This window comes from Aquila chrysaetos, chromosome 16 (genome assembly GCF_900496995.4).
Source record: "Aquila chrysaetos chrysaetos chromosome 16, bAquChr1.4, whole genome shotgun sequence".
Taxonomy (NCBI): domain Eukaryota; kingdom Metazoa; phylum Chordata; class Aves; order Accipitriformes; family Accipitridae; genus Aquila; species Aquila chrysaetos.
The window spans coordinates 30,436,491-30,444,507 of record NC_044019.1 but is presented as its reverse complement, the minus strand read 5'-3'; the positions used below and the strand labels follow the sequence as shown (position 1 = coordinate 30,444,507).

The 8,017-nt window shown below is 70.0% G+C and overlaps 3 protein-coding genes across 3 annotated transcripts in view; 1 reads left to right on the top strand and 2 right to left on the bottom strand.

Annotated features, from left to right (window-relative positions):
* Window positions 1–378: 378 nt before the first annotated feature.
* Window positions 379–3,487, bottom strand: CLP1 (cleavage factor polyribonucleotide kinase subunit 1). Its single transcript, XM_030039402.2, has 4 exons — window positions 3,307–3,487; window positions 2,483–3,115; window positions 585–1,286; window positions 379–542 (listed from the first exon to the last, which is right to left on the bottom strand). The coding sequence occupies exons 1-3, from the start codon at window positions 3,406–3,408 to the stop codon at window positions 615–617; spliced, it is 1,407 nt and encodes a 468-aa protein (XP_029895262.1). The 5' UTR covers window positions 3,409–3,487; the 3' UTR covers window positions 379–542; window positions 585–614.
* A 351-nt stretch (window positions 3,488–3,838) lies between these two features.
* YPEL4 (yippee like 4) lies at window positions 3,839–6,153 on the top strand. Its single transcript, XM_030039408.2, has 5 exons — window positions 3,839–3,968; window positions 4,499–4,829; window positions 5,261–5,304; window positions 5,471–5,579; window positions 5,904–6,153. The coding sequence occupies exons 1-5, from the start codon at window positions 3,841–3,843 to the stop codon at window positions 5,991–5,993; spliced, it is 702 nt and encodes a 233-aa protein (XP_029895268.1). The 5' UTR covers window positions 3,839–3,840; the 3' UTR covers window positions 5,994–6,153.
* Window positions 6,154–6,614: 461 nt separating this feature from the next.
* The window catches only part of SERPING1 (serpin family G member 1), a 64,288-nt gene continuing 62,885 nt past the window's right edge, over window positions 6,615–8,017 (bottom strand). The window contains exons 2-3 of the mRNA XM_030038545.2: window positions 7,622–7,861; window positions 6,615–7,129 (exon numbers count right to left, since the gene is read on the bottom strand). Coding sequence (XP_029894405.1) covers window positions 6,879–7,129; window positions 7,622–7,861 — 491 coding nt within the window. The 3' untranslated portion in view covers window positions 6,615–6,878. The remainder of the gene's footprint in view (window positions 7,130–7,621; window positions 7,862–8,017) is intronic.

The following is an 8,017-nucleotide window of genomic DNA, read 5'->3' as shown; positions in this document are numbered from 1 at the left end:
CCGGAAAGGCGGAAGCGCATGCGCCTGAGGAGGGAGGCGGGGAGGCCAGGGGCGCGCATGCGTCACGGAGGGGCGGGTGCACAGGCGGCTCCTCGGCGTGGAAGGACGCATGCGCGGAGCTTGCCACCCCGCGATGGGATAGGGGCGGGGAACGCACACACGACTCGGCGCTGCGCACTGCGGGGGGCCCGGGCCCGGGCCCCGGACCCGGCCCCCGGACCCCCACGCTCCCCGGCACAGCCCTGCTCTGGGGCCGAGCCCCTCGCCCGGGGCCTGGCTTCTGCCGCCCCCTCCCTAGCAGGTGGCCCCGCCCAGCCTCGCCCCCCCCCCCCCCTCGGGGCGCCCCCTCACGGCCGGGCAGACATGCACCAACCAGCGAAAAGCTTCGAGATTTAATAACAAACGTTATAAAAGGCATAAAACCGAGGAGGGTCCCACCAGGCTGGCGGGTGAGAGGTGGCAAGGCCAGCAGGTGCGGGGCAGAGCAGCTGCCCGCCGCCAAGGAAGAGGAGGGAGGGGGCACAGGCAGCTGCCCACCACCGAGGAAAAGGAGGGAGGGGGCGCGGGCAGCTGCCCGCTGCTGCTGCCGAGGATGCCCGGCTCCGGCTCCTCCTCTACTTGAGGTCCATGAAGCGGATGTCCATGATGAGGAGGAAGTTCTTGGGCAGGGGCCGAGGGGCAGGGGAGAGGACGGTGAAGACCTGGCGCTCCAGGTCGATGCCGGTGACGACGATGAAGCCGGCCACGCTGGTCTCGGAGATGTTGTCGTCGGGGCTGTCGGCGGTGCTGACGCTCAGCAGGTGGTGCACCATGTCCCGCCCCGGCGTCACCGGCACCAGCTTCAGCTGGTTATCCTCCTGCGACATGCCCAGGGGCAGGCAGGAGTCCGGGATGGTGGGAGCCCCCACCTTGTAGATCTTGACGTCGGAGAACTTGACGTCGAAGGCGTGAGGGTAGAAGCAGCCCCGGAAGCCGTAGAAATACTCGCGGATGCGGTCGTCTCGGCACTCCCGCCGGAAGTCCTTGGAGCGCTCCACCACCCCGCCGGACTTGGGGAGCAGGACAGTGCGCACAAAGTGGGGCAGGTCCCTCTTCAACTCGTTGTAGAGCCGCTCCTGGTCCAGCACCACCACCACGTCCACCTCGAAGGCAGAGGCGGCGTGCACCAGCGCCTGGTAACCCGAGCCCTTCACCCAGCCGCAGGTGTTGATGACGCAGCCGCTCACCGAGGCGCGGCGGTTCACTTCGCAGCGCTGGTTGAAGACATCGGCCAGGCGGGATGTGATCTGCAGGGGAGATGGGGCAGAAGTATCAGGATGGAGCGGCCTTTTTGGGACACCTGCATCCCCAAACCTCAGCTGGGTCTCTCCAATGCCATCCCCACCTCCTTCAATACCCCCAAAGCCTCGATTCCCGCAGCAGCACCATGCTGGCTGTGACTGGGCGAGAAGCTCAGGGGGGCGAAAACGGGCAGCCACCAAACAGCATCGGAAGGGCAGGAGGCCGGCGTGCCAGGCCCTGCCCGACTCCTCGGGGACACAGCGATCCTCTGCACTGTCCCTAATGTGCTCGGTTGCTTACTGCTAAAGCGCAGGAGCGATGCCTGGTTCCTGGGCAGCCACCTGGGATGAAACCCTTTCCTCCCCTCCCCACCCTCAAGCGATAGCTGCAAAGGGGCGATTTGCTGTGCAGGAGGCCAAAGCCGTTCCTAAAATGTGTTACAAGCACTTAAGGGTGCTCAGCTGCAGCAGGAGAGTCGCTTTTCTGTCCCAAGGGCTGCCAGGGCAAGGGCAGCGCAGGGCTGCAGCGGCCTTCAGCTGAGCAGGGGCCTCTGTCACCAAACAGCAGCGGTGGGAGGACCCTGGGGATTCGGGTCAGCTTTTTGGGCATCTTCAGGTTTTTCTTGGGCTTCTTTCCACCTGGGTTTCCATAAACAGAGAGCCAGGCTGCGGGCAGCAGGAAGCCGGGGGTCCCTGCAGGGGAGGGATGCTGTGCGGTGACAGCCACCATGCTCTGGGTAACGCTGGCTCCACATGAGAGTGATCAGACTGTGCCCGTAACTGCGCTCTGCTCCCCTCTCAGCTAGGGAGCCCCGCGGGCTGAGCTCGTTCGGTGTGACCTGCAGCTCTGGCTTCACCCTCTGCAGCCAGCCATGACTCGCAGCCTGCGAAGGGCCTCGGTCACGGTCCCTCCGCTCCTCCTCTCCAGGCTGAAGAGCTTCTCCCCTCCTCAGGGGGCTCCTCCAGCCCCTCCACCGTCTCCCATATGCCTCTCCCCTCACCGCCTGGGCCCTCCCTACGTCTCTGTTGAGCTGCAGTGCCCAGAATTGGGCACAGCGCTCCGGGCAGGGATGTGCCCCAGTCTTCTACGGTGGCAAAAGCAGTGGGACGATCCCAGGCAGGCCAGGAGCTCCGGAGCCCAGCTCTGAACTGGGCCCGTTCCCGGGGTGAGACCCCCCCCTCCAGGGGCTCCCTGCGCTCACCTTGTTGTAGAGCTTGATGTTGGTGCCGGGCGTGGTGGAGCCGAAGTGGTAGACAAGCGGGGCCTGGAGGGAGAAGCCCTCCTCCACGTCGGCCGGCCGCTCAATGTAGAGAGCGCCCATGGTGCCGGGGATGGAGACGGAGCCCTGGCCCACGTCCAGCTCCACGAAGGTGGGCCGGCGCCCCAGGCGCACGGCGTAATTCAGCAGCAAGCGGCACACGGTCGACTTACCCACGTCGGTGGGTCCCACCACCATGACGCGGGGCCCTCGCTCATCCTCCCGCTCCGCCTGCCGCCGCATCTGCTCCAGGGCCGTGTGGGTGTTGAGGTAGAGCAGCATGGGGGTGTCCTTGGAGACGTAGGCCACCTCAGTGCGGCCGCTGAGCTGGACGGTGCAGCCGTGCCAGGTGAAGACAGCCACCTTAGCACCGGCGTCAAAGGTGAACTTCTTGTTGCGGGTAAGCTCGGTGCCGAAGACCTCGGCCATGCCGGTGAGCAGCTCCAGCTGCACCGTCTGCGAGGCCTCCACCTCAAAGCGCAGCTCCGTCTCCCGCTCCAGCTCGAACTTGGCCACCTGCTTCTTCTCCTCCCCGCCGTCGTCCGCCATGACGCGCCACCGGGCCTCGCCTGCCCGCTGCGGGGAGGGCGGCGGGTGGGCGGCGGGGCGGGACCCATCCCCCGAGGCCGCCGGGCTCTGCCCCCGCTCTGCCCCCCCCCCCCCCCGCCCGGTACGGGGATCCCGGCTCCTCCCCGCCCCCAGGCCGTTGCCATGGCACCCGCCGGTAACTCCCCCCCCCTCCCGCCAGCCCTTACCCACCTACTTACCGGGGCCGCCGCGCTTCCGGGCCGGCGAGGGTGCGCCGGAAGTGAGGTCAGAGAGGCGCGCCCGGCCCGTTGGGCGGGGGGAGCTGCGGCGGCGGTTGCCATGGCAGCCGCGCGGGGCCGCCGGGGTGACGTGATGACGTACGGGGGGGCGGAGTCCGGGCCTGCCGCTGCTCCCCGGGGCTCATTTACATCTCATCTGCATACCGCCCCGGGACCGCGCCCCGCATCCCTTCGTCTCGTTTGCATCTCATTAGAGCGGGCCCACCACCGGATCCGTCGGCAGGGGTCTCGGGATCATTTGCATCTCATTTGCATCCCCCACTCCCTCCCCCCGCCTGATTTGCATCTCATTTGCGTGCGCCCCGGGGGTGACTGCTGGGCGGGGCGGGGGGGCCCGGGGGTGCCGAGGGGCGCCGGCGCCCGCAGCGCGCCCGCGGCGGCGCGGCTGACGTCGGAGGTGCCGGGCGGTGACGTCACGGCAGCGGGGTGCGGGCGGTGACGTCGCGGCGGCGCGGGATGAGTCATGGTGCCGTGATGCAGTCCCCGGGCACGCAGGGCCCCCCCCCCCCCCCCCCCCCCCCCCGCGGCCGTCCGGTGCCCGCGCCCGGCGCCCGCCCCGGGGACAGCGGCAGCGGCGGCGGCAGCGGGGACAGCGGCAGGCGGTGAGCGGCTCCCGGAGCCCCCCGGCACCCGGTACCCCGCCTCGGGACCCCATCGTGCCTGCCGGCACCCCTAACAGTGCCCCCGCCCCCGGCGCCCCGTCCTCCCGTCCCGGGACCCCCAATATCGTCACCCGGGACCCCCGTTGATCCCCCCCGGGACCCCCACTGTCCCCCGGGACCCCCAAGATCCTCCCCGGGACCCCCATTTTCCCCCCCTGGGACTCCCCCCGGACTCCCAGACCCTTTTAGGAGGAGACCCAGATCCCGCTTAGGAGGACACCCCCCCATCCTCTCCCCAGAACCTTGGGCCCCCTCTGCCCCCCCTTTCTCTGAGGGGCCCCCCCCCGGGTCTCCCTGGGGACAGCAGGGACGGGGTGGTGCCACCCCCGCGCTGCCCCTCACTCCTGTGATGAGCTGGCCCGGTCTCAGCTGGCAGCGGGGGAGGGGGGCGGGGCGGGGAGCTGGGGTTATTGGGGAGGGGGGCCCAGGCAGTGCCCCCCCCCCTCACTGCCCCCTTTAACCCTTTGCAGGCCGCCCCCCTTTTCCACCTCCTTCTCACCTGGGGGGGCCCGGGGCAGCGGTGCCCCCCCGACCTCTGCGCGGGAGGAACGACGGCTCTCGGCACTCTGCTGCGCTGCTTCCCCTGCGAGCGGCTCTGCGGGGGGTGCACGGTGCCCCCTGCCCCCCCGCGCCCTCCCGGGGCCCTGCCGCCCGCCATGCCCCCCCCCCCGGCGCTGCCTGCCCCCCGCCTCCCACCTGCCCCCCAGGACCTTCCACAGCTACCTGCCCCGCTCCCACCGCACCTACAGCTGCGTCCACTGCCGGGCCCACCTGGCCAGGCACGAGGAGCTCATCTCCAAGGTGCCCCCCCCCCCGCCCCCCCGGCCGGCCAGCTGTCCCCCACGGGGCGGCTGGGACAGCCAGCGTCCGTCCATCCCCTGCGGTGGCCCCGGGGTGGCCCCGGGTCAGCGACCATCACCCTGTGGTGTCCCCAGGGCAGTCAGCTTCCTCCCAAGGTGGCCCTGGGACAGTGACCGCGTGTCGTGTCCCCCCCCCCATGATGTCCCAGAGGCTGTGAGCTTCTTCCCATGCTGGCACTGGGACAGCCGGCGTCTCCCCCGTGGTGCCCCTGGCGTGGCAAGTGTCCCCCCATGGTGTCCCAGGGTGGTGAGCATCCCCCCACAGTGTCCCCGGGCCAGTGTGTTGCACGGTGGCAATGCAGCGGGGCAGGGGGACGCGGGTGGCCCAGGGGACGCAGGGCCGAGCCGGTGACTCGTGCCGTGTCCCCACAGTCCTTCCAGGGCAGCCATGGCCGTGCCTACCTGTTCAACTCTGTGTGAGTACCACCAGGCACCCCGGGGACGGTGGCCACGGGCCCAGGGTGGGGGGACAGCGGGGGGGTCCTGGGCTGTGGGCACCAGGGAGTCACCCAGGGCTGCCGTCCTGGCGGTGCGGGGCTGCGCCATGCCGGTGGCAGACCCCCCCCGGCTCTGCGGGCACAGGGTGAACGTGGGCTGTGGCCCGGCGGAGCAGCGGCTGCTGCTGACGGGGCTGCACTCGGTGGCCGACATCTTCTGCCAGAGCTGCAAGACCACCCTGGGCTGGAAATACGTGAGTCCCCCCGCACCCGGCACCCCTATCCCGCTGTGGGCGCTGCCTCGGACACCCTAACCCCTACCGTGGGCCCCACCCGGGGCACCCTGAGGCCACCCTGTGGGCGCTGCCCCAGGCACCCCAAATCCCTGGTCTGGGCACCCCAAACCCATAATGTGGGCACCACCCTGGGCACCCCAAACCTTTGCTGTGGGCACCACCCTGGGCACCCCAAAGCCATGGTGAGGCCAGGACCCCTGGGCACCCCAACCCCACGGCCTGGGCAGCGGCGTGGCACCCCATCGGGGGTGGGGGGGGGGGTCTCACGCTGCCTCCCCCCAGGAGCAGGCCTTCGAGAGCAGCCAGAAGTACAAGGAGGGGAAGTTCATCATCGAGATGTCGCACATGGTGAAGGAGAACGGCTGGGACTGAGGGGCACCCCCACCCAGCAGCACCCCTGCCCCGGCGGGCACCTGTGCTGGGGTGCTGGCAGTGGGTGCCCCCCCCACCTTCGCGCCTCCCCCAGTGCCCCCCTGGGGGGGCACGGGGGGCTGCGGGGGCTTTTCTAGGGCAATAAAGGCTTTTTTAGGAAGGTGCTGGGTGTCACCTGCCCCCAGCGCTGCCACCTCCCCTGGCTCAGCCCTGGCACCCTGGGGTGACGCCTGGCATGCAGCCGGGGCCCCCGTGGGCACCCTGGCGTGGATGGGGGCATCCCCGAATGTCCCCAACTTGCCCCCCCCAGCGCCTGGCCTGTCCCGTCCCCTCCCCGCATGCAGGAGCCGTGCAGTGGTCAGTGCATTTATTGTGGCCTCAGGCCTCGAGCTGATGGGGAAACTGAGGCACGGGGGGGGGGGGTCAGGGACCCCATCCTGTGCTGTGGGGTGGGGTGGGGAGTGAAGGGTGGGGAGATGGGGGAGGGAAAGGGGGGCAGGTGGAGGAGGAAGGGGTGGGGACATGGGGAGGAGGTGGGGAAGGAGGGAGGGAGAGAGGGAGAACTGGAGGGAGGGATGGCAGGGGAGGTAGAAGGGGAAGCAGGGAGGGACGAGGGAGGATGGAGGGAGCGAAAAGAGGGGGAAGGATGGGGGCTGGAGGGTGGTTGGAAGGGGGGTAAGAAGGGAGGGAGGAGGGAGGGACGAGGGAAGGAGGGAGGGAAAAGAAGGAGGGATGGAGGGCCAAGGGAAGGAGGGATGGGAGGCAGGAGGGCGGGAGAGACCAGGGAGAGAGGGAAGAAGGGCTGGAGGGAAGGAGGGAGAAGAGGAAGCAGGGGGGCGGGGGGGGCAGCAGGCAGGCAGGCAGGGGCCGGGGTGCGGGCAGGGGTCAGGGCTGGGGGTCGCTGAGGCGGCCCATGAAGAGAGGGACGGCGCCGGCATCGTGCCAGAGGACGAAGAGGAAGGGGCGCAGGGCATCCAGCAGCAGGACCGTGCGCGCCACCGAGGTGGCCATGGCGCCCGCCGCCTCCACGCCGGCCTCGTCCAGTGCCAGCACCGCCCGGTGCCTTGCCGCGTCCACCGCCACCGCTGGGCCCTGCGCCAGCCCGCACAGCTCCGCGTCCAGGAACAGCCCATAGTCTGCGGCATCCATCCTCAGCGCCAACCCCGCGGGGACATGGGGGACACCGGGGGCACGGGGACAGGGAGGGGTGCACAGGGGAAACTGGGGGGGGCTACGGTGACACGCGGGATATGGGGGACACCAGGGGCACACCAGGGACATCAGCGACAAGGGGGCAATAGGGGGGTACTGGGGAACATGAAGAGACACAGGGGACACCGGGGAGATGGGGGATATCAGGGACACCAGAGACAGCAGGGGTAATATGGGGACCCTAGGGGCGTGGGGGGCACCAGGGACACAGGGTTACTGGGGGACCCTGGGGACGTTAGGGCCCCTGGGGAAAGGGCCCTGCATAGGGACTGGGGAGGGGCCAGTGAAGTCCTGCAGGGAGTGATGTCATTGCACATCACCTCCCGCGCAGGAAGTGACAGCATGCCAAGCCCACCCAGCCCAAGCAGTGATGTCACGCACAGGCCCCGGGGTGGGGAGGGTGTCAGTGGCCTTACCCATGTCGTGGACCATGGCCACCACGTCCAGGGCGAGGTCGAGGCGCAGGCGGGGCAGGGCTAGGGCGGTGGCCTGAAGCGGAGTGCGGGCCGCCCGTCGCAGCAGCCCCAGGAAGGCCGGGGGGTCCAGCGCCTGCTCCAGGGTCCCCAGCGCTCCCAGGGGCCCCCGTGGCACCAGCACCACCAGGCTCAGGCCCTCGCTCAGCTCCAGCCGCCCCACCTGCGGGACGGTCCGCGGCGCTCAGTGCCACCGCAGTGACATCAGAACCCGGCACCCCCCCAGTGCCACCGCAGTGACGTCAGAGCCGGGCAACCCCCCCAGTGTCACGGCAGTGACCTCACAGCCTGGCAAGCCCCAGTGCCGCCACAGTGATGTTAGAGCCCAGTAACCCCCCA

Coding starts and splice junctions, on each gene's coding strand:
- CLP1 (XM_030039402.2), bottom strand. CDS start 3,408: ATGGCAACCGCCGCCGCAGCTCCCCCCGCCCAACGGGCCGGGCGCGCC. Junction 3,116..3,306: donor CCGGAAGCGCGGCGGCCCCG/GTAAGTAGGTGG, acceptor CCCTCCCCGCAG/CGGGCAGGCGAGGCCCGGTG. Junction 1,287..2,482: donor ACATCAAGCTCTACAACAAG/GTGAGCGCAGGG, acceptor TCTCCCCTGCAG/ATCACATCCCGCCTGGCCGA.
- YPEL4 (XM_030039408.2), top strand. CDS start 3,841: ATGCAGTCCCCGGGCACGCAGGGCCCCCCCCCCCCCCCCCCCCCCCCC. Junction 3,969..4,498: donor AGCGGGGACAGCGGCAGGCG/GTGAGCGGCTCC, acceptor AACCCTTTGCAG/GCCGCCCCCCTTTTCCACCT. Junction 5,580..5,903: donor CCACCCTGGGCTGGAAATAC/GTGAGTCCCCCC, acceptor GCCTCCCCCCAG/GAGCAGGCCTTCGAGAGCAG.